Genomic DNA, 18,492 nt, shown 5'->3' on the forward strand with positions numbered 1-18,492 from the left:
GCCATTGAACCAACAGCAAAACTAATCCAGTTGTGAGCTTTTCCCATCGTACAAAAACAGGATTGTGGCTCCACCTAAGGTTTATGGTGAGAAATTGCCAGATCTGATGGTCCTTTCATATTCTTCGTATCAATTTGTTACTTTTTCTTCAGGTTTCAAATATCAACCCAAAATGATCAGGAACACCGCTTAAATACTACGGCTACAAGCAATGCCAGAGGTTGGGAATTTTGTAGCGAATAACTCCTGACACCCCAAAGCATGTCCACCATCAACAAGGCATCAGTCAGGAGTGTTGTGGAATACTCTCCACTTGTCTGGCTAAGTGCAGCTCTAACACCGCCGCCCCCCCCCCCCCCCCCCCACAATACATATGAACATACGAATTAGGAAGCCTGACTCCAGACTGGAGAAAGGATTGGCAACCCAGCCACCATTTTAAACCATTTTAGATATTCCTAGAATTTTGCCTAACAATTCCTGCAAAATAGGTGGGACACAGAGGAAGATTGGGAACCAATCATGTTATCCAGTTCTCCGCAATATCTGAATTTCCTCACTAAATAAAAGCAAAATACTGTGGCTGCTGGAATCTGAAAGAAAAACAGAGAATGCTTGGAAACATCAGCAGATCTGGCAGCACTGATAGGGCGAGAAACCATAAGGGGCAATTCTTCAGCTGCACTGCGTCCAGTGCAAATCCCACTCCGTCGGGAGAATTCTGGGAGAGGTCCGAAACGGGATTTGTGCCGGGTGCCAAACAGTTTCTGATGCTCTCAGCAAATCCAGCTGACATAGGGTGCAATTCACCCCAAAAATAACTACCGGTGGGATTCTCTGCCTCGTGACACCGTAAAGGCGAAACGTCATCGGGCGGAAAATCATGCATCCGGCAAAATCAAGGTCCGCGCCCGGCACCGAATCAAACGCGATGCTCTGCCTCCCTGCTGCCAGCGAAATCGAGGTTCCTGCCCGTGCGCCAGTGGGAGGATGCAAATTGGTCATTCATTTGCATCCACTTAGCGGGCAGGCACCATATTCTCCTGGCCCGTGTGATTCTCCGGTCCTCTGGGCCGGGAATCACATGGGCTGGATTTACTACAGGTATTTCCCAGTGTGGCCCTGGGGCTTTGGACCTTTCCGTGAGCCAAGGGGGTAACGCTTTAAGGGAATTTCCCCCAAAGTCCATCCGAGGGCTACCTTCCGCCCCCACAATGCAAGACCTACCTATCCCACACCCATAGACCCCCCCCCCCACCACCCTCCCAGAAATCATCTAAATAAAGAGAGGTCCCCAGAGACCCCCTAAATGAAGAGACCCCCACAAACCCCCTATGTCAGGAAGCCACCCAGAAAAGAGACCCCTGTCTGGAAGCTAGGGAGCAGTCCAGATCGTGGCTGTGAAAAAAGTTACTGTTGTAACACTCACCTGAGCAATACACCTGCTGGCTCAGACACAGGAAGCACCACATGTCAATTTCTGTGCTGTTAAGTGCTGCCCTCCAAGATAGTTCTCAATAGCAGGGTCCCGCAAGGCTGCCTATGTATATACTCCCTATACACACACGACTGCGTGGCAAAATGTGGCTCCAGCTCCATCTACAAGTTTGCTGATGACACGACCGTCGTGGGTCAGATCTCAAATAACGATGAGTCAGAGTATAGGAGGGAGAGAGAGAACCTCGTGGCCTGGTGTAACGACAACAATTTCCCCCTCAATGTCAGCAAAACTAAGGAGCTGGTCATTGATCTCAGGAAGCAAAGTATCATACACACCCCTGTCTTCATCAATGGTGCCGAGCTGGAGATGGTTGACACCTTCAAATTCCCAGGAGTGCACATCACCAACAATCTGTCCTGGTCCACCCACATCAACGCTACGATCCTCAGGAATCCAAGGAATTTTGGCATGTCCACATTGGGATCTTACCAATTTTTACAGGTGCACAATAGAAAGCATCCTATCTGGCTGCATCACAGCCTGGTATGGCAACTGCTTGGCTCAAGACCGTAAGAAACTACAGAGAGTTGTGAACACAGCCCAGTCCATCACACAAACCCGCCTCCCATCCATTGACTTTCTACACCTCCCGCTGCCTTGGGAAAGTGGGCAGCATAATCAGAAACCCCTTGGTCATTCTCTCTTCCAACCTCTTTAATCGGGCTGGAGATAGAAAAGTCTGAGAATACGTACTAACAGGTTCAAAAACAGATTCTACCTCGCTGTTACCAGACTCCTGAATGACCCTGCTCACACCCATCTATCCTTGTGAACATCAGGGCCCCTCTCAGGCCCTGCCCTTGGCACTGCCAACCTTGCTTCCTTGCACCCTGGTACTGCCAGTCTGGCACCAGGACACTGCCCGGATACCGTGGTAATTGCCAGAGTGCCTGGATGCTAGGGCAGTGCCCCCTGTCACCGGCCATCTGGGGGGCTCCAATGGCCGAGATCCCTGAAGTGGCCATCACGCCTGGTCTCTGCTTGTGACTCCCGGGAGCCAGGTGGCTGCAGCCTCAAACTGGTTGCATGTACCTGATGGCTGATTTGAATATGATTATCTGGATCATACTGAGCGAGGGCATGATCCAGGTCACATTGTGCGCTGTGGGTCAGGTGACTCACACACGTTTTGGCTGTCAGCACAACGGGGTCGTTGCCAAGTGCAACAAGGTGGACAAATCACCTCCGTAATCTGGTTTACAACCTCATTGATTTAAATTGGCAGGATCTGTTTACAGCCAGATCCTCCCGGCTCCTGTAATTCCCCCACCCGCCGGCACAACATGAAGCTGGCGCGAATCACTACTGGTCACCACAAACGGTGACCAGACATGTTGGCCACGCCAGGGGCTCATTGCTCAAAGTAGCCCCCTGGTGGTCAGGGCAGTGTCCCGTAAATGGCCCTGGCACCCTGGCAGTGCTAATTCCATGCCAGAAACCCTGGAGGGGAGGTGGGGGGGTGAAGGGGTTGCTGCCAACAATCCTGGTGGGGGAAGGGTAGCAGAGGAGGATGGAAGAGGGGTGGGTCGCCCTGATGCCTGCGTGGTGTGGAGGGTTTGTGCCCCAAACATTTAGTGGTGGGGGCAGGTTGCCCCTCTGTGGTCAAGGCTTGGGAGTGTTCCTCTTATTTGCAGAACGTCATAATGTCCTTGGAATGGAGAGGGGGTTAACTGCATTTTGTGATCGGGATGCCCTTTAAAAATGGTGTTCCGTTCTCCGTGAAGCCAGGCTTGCTGGCTTGTTTAGACCCTGCCCCTCTCAATGCCGGTGCAAAACACGCCCCCCTACAAAAAAAATGTTTCAGTGTGGGTGGATTACGATCGGCTTCACGGCGACCCACCGATGGGAAGCGCACCACGTATCCCACCGGAGATCACGCTGAGAAATCTTTGGGGGAAGCTGCACCCAGAGTTAAGGGGTGGGATTCTCTGGTTCCCCAGCCGCGTGTTTCTGAGCAGCATGCCACTCGCTGGCGGCGGGATTCTCTCTTCCTAGCCCTTGTCAGTGGGAATTCTCATTAAAGTCACCCCACACCGCCGGGAAACTCACGGGCGGGTGTGCGCTGCCAGCAGGAAAAGAGAATCCCAACAGCCGGAGAATTCCAACCAATGTTCCAAGTCTCTGAATTCCTACTGTGGTTTTACTAGTGTCAGTACTTGACAATACCTGAAGAGGGCTCACTAACGTCGATTATGAACGTCAGGCAGCCTTACACACAGATTTCTCTCATAGGCAATTATACCATGTATAAAAAGCTAGAATCTTGCATTTGGGAGCCCTATGGCTTACTTGGTGATATTGTCAAGCAAGGTCTTCAAGGGGTTTGTTGCTCACCAGTAAGTGGAAATGGCTACATAATGAATTTGACATCCAAAATGGTGCTGTAGCTTCAATACTTTTTTCAGAAAACTGTTTATCTCTTACAATGACAGAGGATGCAACAGGTACCATGTCACTGCTCCTTCTTTTGCAATACAGCAATTGTAGGCAGACAAACACAAGCACCCCACCTTCTTCACCTCCTGACAACCACTTGAAAATGTTCTTTTGCTTTCCCGTGAGCCACTCATCACCATTTCTATAATACATCCACCTTCCCTGATTAGGCATCTACTCTGTCGCAGTTGAATAGTGAAACAGCTACCTTGGTCTCTGACACTGTCCCATCGTTCCTCACACCCACATTTAGTTTCCCTGTTCCTCCAGCAGCTGCTTGTCACCATGGTGATGCCCATCATCCAATACCCTCCAACAGCACAAAAACTATCCTTGTGGTGCTGATGCTGGGCTCTTCCTGGTGCAGTTGCACACATCATCAGAAAATAAGGAGAAACAGTGTTTGCGCCTTGGTTCCACCATTAATCGGGGTGCTGGATAGTCTTCCACTGAAGACTGTGAAAATACCTCTCTGCCTCAACTAGAAATCACCAACATGAGGGAATAGGAGATCCTCTGGATCTTAAGGGCATCCTTCCCTTTGAGACATAAACAAAAGTAAGGTGTGCTGTGTTCTGTGATCTTGCCGTTGCAATGATATACACAGAGCATCTAGTTGGTTAACTAGAAAGATGATTTATTGATGAATATGTGGAAAGATAACAAACAGATTACTATACAGACAAAGTTACTATGTGAGTTTGGTGAACTCTCCTGGAGCTACCCTATGTGTGACTGTCCTGTTGTACGCCTTACTACCAACTGGCGAGTCCACTCATGTCATGTAACCGATATCTGATGCCACCAGCTGGTTGGAGGTCGCATTACTAATTATGTATAAAACTATTCGCAGACTGGGCATCACTCGTGATCACCTCATCATTCCTGCCAAGCCACCGGAATAGCACGCCACAGGCTTCCTCATCTAGTTTACCATCACTGCCGCGAAACAACTTGACCAGCGTTTCATAGTCGTCCTCAACTGGTTCACCCTCTGAGCGTCCACTTTCTTCATCGTACTCATGGTCTTCATAAATATCATCGTAGTACTCCTCATTGGAGTCACTATCACCTGCAGAGACTTCTGTAAAATACAGCATTGCACACAGAATTATGTGCTCACTCAGGAGGTGACCAATTTCAAAGTCAGCAGCGGGTTTTGCGGCAGAACCTTTATTTCGCACTCCATACTGTGGAACTTCAGGAGGACTGAAGACATTGAAGAATGAGGTACGGTTTTCGTAACTGTTTTACGAGTACTCCGACCCTTATGCTTCGGCTTCATTACAATGGTTTTTAGTGTGACAATTTTTTCTTTAGTCCAGTTGATCTGGCACCCTGTGCATCCCGTGATTTCTGGTTCGTCAAAGAATGGGAACTCAAACTTGTCAGGCTGGTATACTTTCGTAATGACCTAATTTGTGAAATACTCATTTGGCACAAACGTAAACTCCAGAGTGAAGCTCATTGGCCACTCAAGCTCTGAACATTTAACGTTCACATTGTGTAGATGCTTTAATATAGGCTCGTCATGCTCCTGTATCATACAACTGAGGAAATTCACACTCTTGAAGACCAGAAGTCTGGAATTCCCATTGGCTCTTCTATTTCTTTATCTGATTTGTCGACCTCCGCCTGAACTTTTGCTTGTTTCTCATCGAATAACTGCGCCAGCATATCTCATTGAGCGTTGCAATAATCGTCTGGCCACTCGCTGTCTGGAACACACAGCCGCTCAACTAAAGTCAGGGCCTCAGACGCATCTGCTCCTATGATGGACTCACTTTTCGTGTCCACACTGGAAAATGGTATTAAGTGAGTTCTGTCGTGCACCCACAAATCGAGTCCACATACACCCAGCATCTCAATCTCTTTCCCCCCGTACTGTAACGGCAGTCTTGGTTAATTGATAACTGTCGGTTTAACCTGCATCCCGTGCAAATCAGATAGGCTGAGGAGGTTGGCCCTCGTTCCCATGTCGAGTTCGCATTTTATCAATGTGTTGTTCAGCAACACAAGAGTTGTCCATCTGTTTCCGATGGCATCAGTTTGTCATTATTGTCGTCACGACTTTGCAGTAAAACTTCATCACTTTTCACGGATGGACTCATCGTGCCCTTGGTTGAAATGAGATCAATGAAGAACTGTTGTTCCAGGGGCAGGCATCTCATCAACTGCGTAGACTGATCTTATTTGGTCCACTGTAGGGCGCGAAAAGCAGTGTTTCACAAAATGATTTGTACGGCCACGCTTGGAACATACCTTTCCATATGCTGGACATTGTTGTGGGCCAAGTCGATTGTTACATTTCTGGCATAAAATGACAGACCCGTTCAGCTGCTTAAAATGGCTGCCCACACTGAGACCATGTTTTTATTGAACTGCTGTTGGCGCTGGCATCTTCTTCCTTGTTGGTGCCAAAATGTTTCAAACTGAGTGCACTGATTTGCTGCGCAGCCAGCTCACTCGCATGGCAGATCTTAATAGCATTTTACAATTTCAGGTCATCTTCAGGTAACAAACTCTCACGGAGTTTATAATTCGATATCCTAAACACTTTTGTTTGTGGATCATCGATGACTTTAGATTACTGAAACTGCAGGACTGGGCCTTCAGCCTCAAGACAGATACAAAGCTATCAAAAGATTTGCCTGGTTTTTGGGTACTTGTACGAAATATCTTTCTTTCAAATGTCTCATTTTTTTTCAGAGAGCAATGGCGGTCGAAGTACTTTATTACCTCATCATAGATCTTGCTTTCCTCATTGCTGTCAAAAGCGAGGGTATTGTAAATTTTGATTGCTTGAGGACCTGATACCTTGAGCTGCAACACAATACGCCTCTCATCAGGCTGTGCCTACAGACCAAGGGCTGAAACTGCTGTTTGAAAATGCGCCATTTTTTGTCTACGTAACCCGAGACTTAAATACGGTGGAGTGCCTTTAAACCTTCCATTTCGAACTTCACCGTTGTTTGTTGCGTTTGAGTTGCTAATAGCCATAGCTCACCAGGTCGGTGGAAGAATCTTCTCTGTTTCGTTCTTCAGCATATTTCGCCTCGTCTTTTCTGCTGTTAGCTTTAAATGTTTTGCACTCCTGATACCATGTTGTGTTCTGTGATCTTACCATGGCAATGATATACACAGAATATCTAGTTGTTTAACTAGAACAATGATTTATTGATGAACATATGGAAAGATAATAAACATATTAGTATGCAGACAAAGTTACTATGTAAGTTTGGTGAACTCTCCTGGAGCTACCCGATGTGTGACTGTCCTGTTGTACACCTTACTACCAACTGCCGAGTCACTCACGTCATGTGACTGATGTGTGATGCCACCAGCTGGTTGGAGGTCGCATTACTAACTATGTACAAAACTATTCACAGGCATATCACCACAAGGTGGACCATAGCTATCAGCTTTGAATTATTCATCAAAACGGCAGTGGTGTCTTATCCTGTGACATAGAATCACAGAATCCCACAACACTGAAGGGGGCCATTTAGCCAGCCAAGCCTGTGCTATCTTTTTGAAAGAACCATCCAATTAGACCCACTCCCCATCCAATTCCCTTTTGAAAATAGCTATCGGACCTGTTTCTAACATACTTTCAGGCAACGCATTACAGATCAGAACAACACGGTTCATAAAATATAACTCCCCTCATTTTATAGAACATAGAATATAGAACGATACAGCGCAGTACAGGCCCTTCGGCCCACGATGTTGCACCGAAACAAAAACCATCTAACCTACACTATGCCATTATCATCCATATGCTTATCCAATAAACTTTTAAATGCACTCAATGTTGGCGAGTTCACTACTGTTGCAGGTAGGGCATTCCACGACCTCACCACTCTTTGCGTAAAGAACCTACCTCTGACCTCTGTCCTATATCTATTACCCCTCAGTTTAAAGCTATGTCCCCTCGTGCTAGCCATTTCCATCCGCAGGAGAAGGCTCTCACTGTCCACCCTATCTAACCCCCTGATCATTTTGTATGCCTCTATTAAGTCTCCTCTTAACCTTCTTCTCTCTAACGAAAACAACCTCAAGTCCATCAGCCTTTCCTCATAAGATTTTCCCTCCATACCTGGCAACATCCTGGTAAATCTCCTCTGCACCCGCTCCAAAGCTTCCACGTCCTTTCTATAATGCGGTGACCAGAACTGTACGCAATACTCCACATGCGGCCGTACCAGAGTTTTGTACAGCTGCAACATGACCTCATGACTCTGGAACTCAATCCCTCTACCAATAAAGGCCAACACTCCATAGGCCTTCTTCACAACCCTATCAACCTGGGTGGCAACTCTCAGGGATCTATGTACATGGACACCTAGATCCCTCTGCTCATCCACACTTCCAAGAACTTTACCATTAGCCAAATATTCCGCATTCCTGTTATTCCTTCCAAAGTGAATCACCTCACACTTCTCTACATTAAACTCCATTTGCCACCTCTCAGCCCAGCTCTGCAGCTTATCTATGTCCCTCTGTAACCTGCTACATCCTTCCGCACTGTCGACAACACCACCGACTTTAGTGTCGTCTGCAGATTTACTCACCCACCCTTCTGCGCCCTCCTCTAGGTCATTGATAAAAATGACAAACAGCAATGGCCCCAGAACAGATCCTTGTGGTACGCCACTTGTAACTGAACTCCATTCTGAACATTTCCCATCAACCACCACCCTCTGTCGTCTTTCAGCTAGCCAATTTCTGATCCACATCTCTAAATCACCCTCAATCCCCAGCCTTATTATCCCCTCCAAGACTTTACCCACTATAGACGTGAGGCTCACCGGTCTATAGTTGCTGGGGTTGTCTCTACTCCCCTTCTTAAACAAAGGGACCACATTTGCTATCCTCCAGTCCTCTGGCACTATTCCTGTAGCCAATGATGACATAAAAATCAAAGCCAAAGGCCCAGCAATCTCTTCCCTGGCTTCCCAGAGAATCCTAGGATAAATCCCATCAGGCCCCGGGGACTTATCTATTTTCAGCCTGTCCAGAATTGCCAACACCTCTTCCCTACGTACCTCAATGGCATCTATTCTAATGATGTGGAGATGCCGGCGTTGGACTGGGGTGAGCACAGTACGAAGTCTTACAACACCAGGTTAAAGTCCAACAGGTTTGACTTTGAAGAGGTGAAAGAGGTGTGAATTGTATCAAGCCAGGACAGTTGGTAGGATTTTGCAGGCCAGATGGTGGGGGATGAATGTAATGTGACATGAATCCCAGGTCCCGGTTGAGGCCGCACTCATGAGGCCTCTTTAACCTGGGATTACCCCATCTCTGGATCTGTAAAGATTTAATCACCTGCTAATGCTCGCATTCCTAGCATTGTTTGGCATCTTTGAATTTGTCTATATATGTGTTTCTGGATCAGACCTCTTCATTCACCTGAGGAAGGAGCAGCGCTCCGAAAGCTAGTGACATCGAAACAAACCTGTTGGACTTTAACCTGGTGTTGTAAGACTTCGTACTAATCTATTCTAATAGCCTGGGTCTCAGCATTCTCCTCCACAACATTATCTTTTTCCTGAGTGAATACTGACGAAAAATATTCATTTAGTATCTTGCCTATCCCTTCAGACTCCACACACAACTTCCCATCCCTGTCCTTGACTGGCCCTACTCTTACCCTAGTCATTCTTTTATTCCTGACATACCTATAGAAAGCTTTTGGGTTTTCCTTGATCCTACCCCTCTGATTCTTTTGCCAATTCCCTTAAAAATGTGTCCTCTTGCTATTGATCCTCCTGACAGTGGAAAATTTCTTATTTATTCTATCAGATGCTTTTATTTTTGAAACACCTCTACGAAGTTATCCTCTTAACCTTATTTTTTGATGCCTGATGAGGGTTGGACAGGGGGAATGTGGGCAGGCCGGAATTTCCCATCGCCAGTCGGCATGCTGGATGACTGGCAGGGTTCTGACCTGGAGAAATTTTGAATGTGGCCAGAGTTGGGAGGTGGGGGATGGGAGGGCCGGGGGGGGGCGGTCTGGAATAAGGTATAGGGCAGGAGAGATTCAATGACAACAGTATGGAGCAAAAGGAGTGTAATGGTTGTAATGAATAAACAAAAGCATTTGTCCAGAGTGGGTGTGAATGGCAAAATAATGAATAGCTCTGTCCAAGGCGACAACATTAAAACCATCATAAGGGGGGGAAAAAATCGGAATCATAATGGGGGACAGAGTTCATTATCTTAAATTTTTAAATTCAATGTTGAGGCCAGAAGGCTGTAAAGTCACGAATCAGGAGATTAGGTGGTGTTCCTCGAGCTTGCGTAGAGCTTCCTTGGAACAGCGCAGTCGGCCATGGACAGAATTGTGAGCCTGAGAACAAAATTGGAAGCAACCAGAAGCTTGGTTTCAGGCTGGCGGACTGGGCAGAGATGTTCCATGAAGCAGTCACCCAATTTGGGGCAAGATGGCTGTTCCATCGAAAGCGGCAAGTAGAATCAACCCAGTAAAAGCGCTCTATTGTAGGTCTTTTGACAACGACTGGAATTTTCCAGTCAGCGGGTGGATCCCATGCTGCAACTGAACCACAGCCAGTTACATAGAAACATACATCGAAAATAGGAGCAGGAGGAAGCCATTCGGCCCTTCGAGCCTGTCTGGCCATTCATTATGATCATGGCTGATCATCAAATTAAACATCCTGATCCCACCTTCCCCCCATATCACTTGATCCCCTTATCCTCAAGAGCTATAGAAACATAAACAAGGCAGCCTCCTGACAGACTGAGGAGGGGTGTAACTCTTAATCCCATTCTAGCCACCCACCAACCACCCTCATGCCTCCCATTACTGTCAGGCCATAGCTGCTGGCCATCTAACAGAAAGATTTGGCCCTTACTTGATCACAGCCAGGCAGCTGTAGATTTTTTCAATTTTGATGGTTTTCAGTGTGTGCCTCCATTTTGAAGTGGCTCGCTCCCTCTTTTAGTCATGTATTTATAGGAATCAACAGCTCCTACCTCCTCGGCTAGTGGGACGACCAGTGTGTCATTGACTATTGTGGTAATCACCACTGTTGTACATATTAGAGGATGTGTGGTAAGACCCTGGACTACAGGTATGGCGGTAGTCCCTGCCTGCTGACTCCGCCCAGTAGGCAGAGTATAAATATGTGTGCTCTCTATACAGCAGCCATTTCATCAGCTGCTGTAGGAGGCCACATATCTCAGAGTAATAAAGCCTCAGTTGTACTCAACTCTTGTCTCTGTGCAATTAATCGTGCCTCAATTTATTGCTCTAAGATTTTCAGAAGATGGACCTCCGCATCAAGCCGGATCGCCTGCAGCTGGATCGGCAACCAAGCGACACCAAAAAGGACGTTCAACACTGGCTAGCTTGTTTCGCAGCTTACATTAGGTCTGCATCAGACCCAACCGTGGAAGCTCAGAAGATCCAGATACTCGTGGCTGAGCTCCAACGTCTTTCCTCTTATCCAGGATGCGCCGAACTACAACAAAGCCATGGCGCTACTGAAAGAGAATTACGCCCAGCAGACGAACACACTCTTCGCCAGACACGTACTCTCTATTCGAAGTCAACTCCCTGGTGAGTCTGGAGAAGATTTCTGGCGTGCTTTAATTCCCCTGGTCTGTCATGTGAGAGTACCTTTAAGACATGGACGTTTCAGCAATGTACCTTTAAGAAAACAGTGATGTCAGAGAGTGGGCGGAGCTGAGGGCAGGTCAGCCATTTTGCAGTTTAGTTTTGCAGTTTGGAGGAAAAGAGCTTGGGAGTGCCTGTGTTTTGCAGTGAGCTGGATCTCTGCCATTAAAGACTATCTCTGGATTATTTAGGTGATTTAAAGTAAAGCCTTTAACCTGATGTGATTTTGTTTAAAGGTGTTAAGTCTCTTGGAAGTTTGAAGGAACATTTTAAGGAATTGTTTACTGTTGCAATATTTTCTGAGTTATCTTTGAAGTAAGGGCTGTTAAGAGATCCAATGTTTATTTCAGATGTTAAGTTGAGTTCATGGAATAAACAGTGTTTTATGTTTAAAATTCATGTGTCCATAATTGTAATCCCCTACCTAGGGAAAAAGCCATGTGCTAGGAAAAGCAACAAATCCATTAAAGGGAGAGGTTGGTTGAACTCCAGGATACATTTTGGGGTTCTGAAAACGCCTCGCCCATAACAGGTCAGAGACTGTGACTGTCAGGCCATCACGGCCACGGAACATTCGAACCTCCTCATGCGGGACGCCTTCATTACGGGGATAGGGTCAGACCTCATACGGCAGCGACTTTTAGAGGGGGCCACGCTCAACCTCGCAGCAACAAAAAAACTACCGCTATCGATGACGGTCGCCTCGCGCAACATTCAGGCCTACATCCCCCAGCCGTGCGGCCCACCCCTCCTCCACATCGTGGACTCCGCAGATGGTCGCCCCACCGGAGGCCTCACCCAGCCAATACGCCTGTACCACGTGCCAGCCAGCCAACCCCAGGGGCCCCCGATGTTACTTCTGCGGGCAACAGAAACACCCCCACCAACGCTGCCTGGCCCGCACTGCCCTTTGCAAGGCCTGCGGCAAGAAGGGGCACTTCACTGCGGTGTGCCAGGCCCGCTCAGTCGCCACTATTGCCCCGACCCCCCTCGCCTACGGACAATGGGTGCCGCCATCTTCACCTCCCCGGACCACGTGCGGCCAGTGGGGCCGCCATCTTCTCCCCCTCAGACCACGTGCGGCCAATGGGCGCCGCCATCTTCTCCCCCTCAGAACACGCACGGCCATTGGGCACCGCCATCTTCCCCTTCTCGGACCACGTGTGGCCCATGGGCGCCGCCATCTTTTTCAATCCCCGCCACGTGCGGCCCGTGAGCGCCGCCATCTTGTCCACCCCAAGATCATCAGGCGCCGCCATCTTGTCTTCCCCACGGCACATTGTTCCAGGACCCGTGCTCCCCGGGCACCCCATCGTTCGACACCAGCGACGACCAGCCACGACTCGCCTCGGTCACGATCGACCAGTCTCGCCCACACAATATAACCACCGCCTCGACAAGCGTGAAGATCGATGGGCACGAGACCTCTTGCATGCTGGACTCCGGGAGCACCAAAAGCTTCATCCATCCAGATACGGTAAGGCGCTGCTCCCTTGCGGTACACCCCGCCAATCAAAGAATCTCCCTGGCCTCCGGATCCCACTCCATGGCGATCCGGGGGTACTGTATAGTCACACTCACGGTCCAGGGCGTAGAATTCAGCCGCTTCCGCCTCTACGTCCTCCCCAACCTCTGCACTGCCCTGCTACTCGGCCTGGACTTCCAGTGTAACCTCCAGAGCCTAACCTTGAAATTCGGCGGGCCCCTACCACCCCTTACTGTGTGCGGCCTCGCGGCCCTAACGGTCAACCCACCTAACCCCGGATTGCAAACCTGTCGCCACCAGGAGCAGACGGTACAGCACCCAGGACACGACCTTCATCAGGTCCGAGGTCCAGCGGCTGCTTCGGGAAGGCATCATCGAGGCCAGCAACAGCCCCTGGAGAGCCCAAGTGGTCATGGTGAAAACTGGGGAGAAACACAGAATGGTCGTGGACTGCAGCCAGACCATCAATAGATACACGCAGCTCGACGCGTACCCCTTCCCATGCATATCTAATATGGTCAATCAGATTGCACAGTACTGCGTCTTCTCAACTGTAAATCTCAAATCCGCCTACCACCAGCTCCTCACCCGTAAGGCGGACCGCCCATACACTGCCTTCGAGGCAGATGGCCGCCTCTACCATTTTCTCAGGGTTCCCTTCGGCGTCACCAACGGGGTCTCGTTCTTCCAAAGGGAGATGGACCGAATGGTCGACCGGTACCGATTGCGGGCCACCTTCCCGTGGCCATGATCAGTAGGACCACGATGCCAACCTTGCCAAATTTCTCCACACCGCCACTCTCCTAAACCTCACCTACAACAAGGAGAAGTGTGTATTCAGCACAAACCGCTTAGCCATCCTCGGCTATGTGGTCCAGAACAGAGTTCTGGGGCCCGATCCCGACCGCATGCGTCCCCTCATGAAGCTCCCCCTTCCCCACTGCCCCAAGGCCCTCAAAAGCTGCCTGGGGTTCTTTTCATACTACACCCAGTGGGTCCCAAACGATGCGGACAAGGCCGGCCCACTCATCCAGTCCACCCTTTTCCCCCTGACGGCCGAGGCTCAACATGCCTTAATCCGTATTAGAGCCGATATCGCCAAGGCCACGATGCATGCAGTAGACGAGATGCTGCCCTTTCAAATGGAGAGCGGCGCATCAGACATCGCCAAAACAGGCAGGCAGGACCCTGGCATTCTTTTCACGAACCCTTCATGCCTCCGAAATTCGACACTCCTCCGTCGAAAAAGAAGCCCAAGCCATCGTTGAAGCTGTGCGGCATTGGAGGCATTACCTGGCCGGCAGGAGATTCACTCTCCTCACTGACCAACGGTCGGTAGCCTTCCTGTTTAACAGCACAGAGCGGGGCAAGATCAAAAATGATAAAATCTTGAGGTGGAGGATAGAGCTCTCCACCTACAACTACGAGATTTTGTATCGCCACGGCAAGCTCAACGAACCCCCAGATGCCCTATCCCGAGGTACATGTGCCAGCGCACAAGTAGACCGACTCCGGACTCTGCACGACAACCTTTGTCACCCGGAAATCACACGTTTGTACCACTTCATCAAGGCCCGCAACCTGCCCTACTCCGCAAAGGAAGTCAGGGCAATCACCAGAGACTGCCAGGTCTGTGCAGAGTGCAAGCCACACTTCTGCCAGCTGGACCGTGCGCGCCTGGTGAAGGCCTCCCGCCCCTTTGAACGCCTCAGCGTGGATTTCAAAGGGCCCCTCCCCTCCACCAACCGTAACACGTATTCCCTCAGTGTGGTCGATGAATACTCCAGATTCCCCTTCGCCATCCCATGCCCCGTCATGACGTCTGCCATCGTTAACAAAGCCCTGAACACAATCTTCACTCTGTTCGGCTTCCCCGCCTACGTCCACAGTGACAGGGGATCCTCATTCATGAGTGATGAGCTGCATCAGTTCCTGCTCAGCAGGGGTATAGCCTCCAGCTGGACGACCAGCTATAAACCCCGGGGAAACGGGCAGGTGGAGAGGGAGAATGGGACGGTATGGAGGGCCGTCCAACTGGCCCTACGGTCCAGAAATCTCCCAGCCTCCCGCTGGCAGGAGGTCCTCCCCGATGCACTGCATTCCATTCGGTCGCGACTATGCACCGCCACTAACGACACACCCCATGAACGTCTCTTTGCCTTCCCCAGGAAGTCCACATCTGGGGTGTTGCTCCTGGCCTGGCTCTCAGCTCCAGGACCCGTACTCCTCCGTAGGCACGTCCGACTCCACAAGGAGGACCCATTGGTTGAAATGGTACAGTTACTCCACGCTTACCCCCAGTATGCCTACATAGTGTACCCTGACGACCACTAGGATACTGTCTCCTTCAGGGACCTGGAACCAGCAGGTTACACACACACACACCCCTCCGTCCCGGCTCCACACCCCCTCCCCCAGCGCACCCAGCAGCAACCCGCCCAGGACCACCCGTCCTCCCCCTGCCCATGCCCGAGGATGAAGAGGATTTCGGCACACTCCCGGAGTCACCGAGGACCAGACCAACACCGGAATCGCCGCCACCACTGCGTCGCTCCCAACGCCACATCAAGGCCCCGGACCGGCTAAATCTATAATTGGTTCAGGACTATCAAACCACCTTGTACTAGACTTCGGAAAGAGATATATTTTTTTTGCTTCTGTATATTAAACTTGCTCTATATATAGTTCTCCACCACCCACGCCGGACTCAATTTTAACAGGGGGTGAATGTGGTAATCACCACTGCTGTACATATTAGAAGATGCGTGGTAAGGCCCTGTACTACAGGTACGGTGGTAGTCCCTGCCTGCTGGCCCCACTCAGTAGGCGGAGTATAAATATGTGTGCTCCCTATACAGCAGCCATTTCGCCAGCTGCTCTAGGAGGCCACACATCTTAGAGTAATAAAGCCTCAGTTGTATTCAACTCTCGTCTCTGTGCAATTGATCGTGCATCAACTATTTGCCTTCCAGATCCGGGAGCCCACCCAGCAGAAGGAAATTTATGATTTTTTTTTCAAAGGGCAGAATTTGACCAGAATTTGTCACAGTGTCAGGTTTGACTAAAAATTGGGCGTGTATGTCTTCAAATGCACAGCCAAGTTTTCAGGCCAGGTTTTCTGGCACTAGTGTGTGGTTTAAGTGTCACTCTGGCGGGGTGGGGCCTGTTGGAGGCCGGCTCCACAGAGATTGAGGCGCCAACTTTAAGGGTTTCCTGATCAGCGCTGATATAAACCCCCTCCAGCACCCCGTCACAAACACAGAGGACATAATGGTATGGAAATATATTCAAATACATTGTAACTAGATTCCCACCCGAAATGTTACTTCACCGGCGAGGGGTGGGGAAAAACAGGAAACAAGATCTCGTCAGTGGGAATCTCCTTTCCTCACTCTCGCGGGTGTTTAGGCAGGCTCAAAATCACCCAAAGTGTCGCCTCGGGCGGGATAGGCTGAGGCCAGCCCACCAGGTCGGCTTATTGTGCTAACACTTCAAGCACTTTGAAAAAAATAATTGAAGGGCCGTGACTCACAGCATCATGCTGGCAGAGTGAGTTCTGAATGAGCCCGCCCCACCAGCAACCTTGGCCTCTAACAGATCGGGGTGCCTTTTGAAAAAAAAATCGAAATAATAAAAAGGATTCCACCCCCACTTCCAATGGAAATGGGAATCCCTCCAGCCCCCCAAGGAACACCACCCCACCTTCCCCAATGGAAGCACCTACTGACTCTGCCACCCAGTATAACCTGGGCACTGCCCCCTGACACTGCCTGGACACTTCCTTCTGTCACTGCGCACTGACACTGCCCCGGGACAGTGCCGGGGAAGTGTCGGGGCAGGTACCAATGGCAATACCAGGGGCCTGTGCCAGGGTACTACTTGGACATGACCCTCTCCTCCTTGGTGCGGTACTTACCTGTGATCCCCTGACTAGGTCCCTGTTTGTGCAGACCTATAAACCCGGCCGACATGCCGTCACGCCGGCAAGGGTGGGCGTGAAATCCTAAGGGATAATACAGCGGTAAGCCCGCTAATGTCATTTAGATGTATGGTAATGGGATTCCCAACCTTTCATGGTGGGGACCCCATTATGTCATTGGCGGGGGGGGGGGGGGGCGGCGACAATGTCAACGGGAAATCTCGCCGGCGTAAAAGGCGTTTGGGGACTCCGATTGGACTCTGGCATTCCGGTGACGGAAAATCCCCCCTGCATCTTTAATCGAGCAGCAAGCACACCCTCTGACCATTAATTGGTTATTGCTGCAGAAATGTAGTAGGGTGGCTATTCCCGAAACGATGCAGACTCAGGACCCTGATGTCAGGATGAGACGTGATCTCGGCCCGGAACAGAAAATCCAGTCTCATTGTCTCTCCGTGTCTGTGATAACCTTTCACCCAACCCCTATCCCGTTCTCTCTCCTTTCTCCACAGTAATGTTTTCTGATTGATGACCGATTAAAGGACCATCACAAAAGCCCTATTGTAAAACTTTCCCCTTTGGCACAAGGAAATGTTTAACAAGCTGCTGAGTTTAACATGCTTCCAAAGCACTGAGGAAGACACAGAAAACAGAGAGAGAAATAAATCTCCTGGCGTTGCAACATCCGGCAACTGTGTCAGGAAGAAGTAAATGAAGCAAAAGAGGAAACAGAGGATCAGGCACTGAAGAGGAGACTGCATGCCCCCCCCCTCTCTCTCCCCCCCCCCCCCCCCCACCCCCCCCCCCCCCCCCCACCCCCCACCCCCACCACCAAGTGCTTCTCCTTGGCAGAAATGTGTCTTTCGTGTCAAGAATTGAGGGAAGGCAGGCCTCCCGAAGCAGTCACAGCACTGCCTGTGGTAACCAAGACAGCTCAATACTACAATGACGCGGAGGATAGGGTGTCAGTGTGGAACAGACAAGGGAAAACTAATGCGTAACTCACGTCTGGATCCAGGAACTGGGAAGATGCGGCTGCGATAAAGAGAGAAAGCAGGGCGGTGACGGAGCTGGTTATACTAAGGGCTGAAAGGCAAAACCGTTGGTCCTCAGAACACGCCATCCCCTCATACGCTGCCCTTGGCTCAGAGGCGGTCACAATACCCGTGCATCTACAAACAGGCACACACACCGACACAGAGCTGAGTGATTGATGAGCAGGAGCTGGGTTGGCAGACTTCACATCTGCCCCTGAACCAGCTGCCTTTTTCTTTTGCTTCACGGTACACAGGACCTGCACTGCACCCTGGGGGAAACCATTAATTAATTAAATGGGTCTCCTTTTACACACAGGCTGGACACAAACACAAGTTAAGGAAGTCAAGAGCACCGGTGAATGGGGCAGGATTCTTCACTCTCAACACAAACGTGTTTCAATTTCCTCTGCTTAACGGCTGAAAACATTTTACATTCACTTGTATTTTACAATTGTACAATACACACAG

The 18,492-nt window shown here is 49.9% G+C and overlaps 1 protein-coding gene across 1 annotated transcript in view; it reads right to left on the reverse strand.

Annotated features, from left to right (window-relative positions):
• tmie (transmembrane inner ear) overlaps nt 1-18,238 on the reverse strand; it is a 239,427-nt gene extending 221,189 nt beyond the window's left edge. The window contains exon 1 of the mRNA XM_072468173.1: nt 17,994-18,238. Coding sequence (XP_072324274.1) covers nt 17,994-18,110 — 117 coding nt within the window. The 5' untranslated portion in view covers nt 18,111-18,238. The remainder of the gene's footprint in view (nt 1-17,993) is intronic.
• Between the last annotated feature and the right edge of the window lie 254 nt (nt 18,239-18,492).

Source organism: Scyliorhinus torazame, chromosome 11 (genome assembly GCF_047496885.1).
Source record: "Scyliorhinus torazame isolate Kashiwa2021f chromosome 11, sScyTor2.1, whole genome shotgun sequence".
In the NCBI taxonomy this organism is placed as follows: Eukaryota; Metazoa; Chordata; class Chondrichthyes; order Carcharhiniformes; family Scyliorhinidae; genus Scyliorhinus; species Scyliorhinus torazame.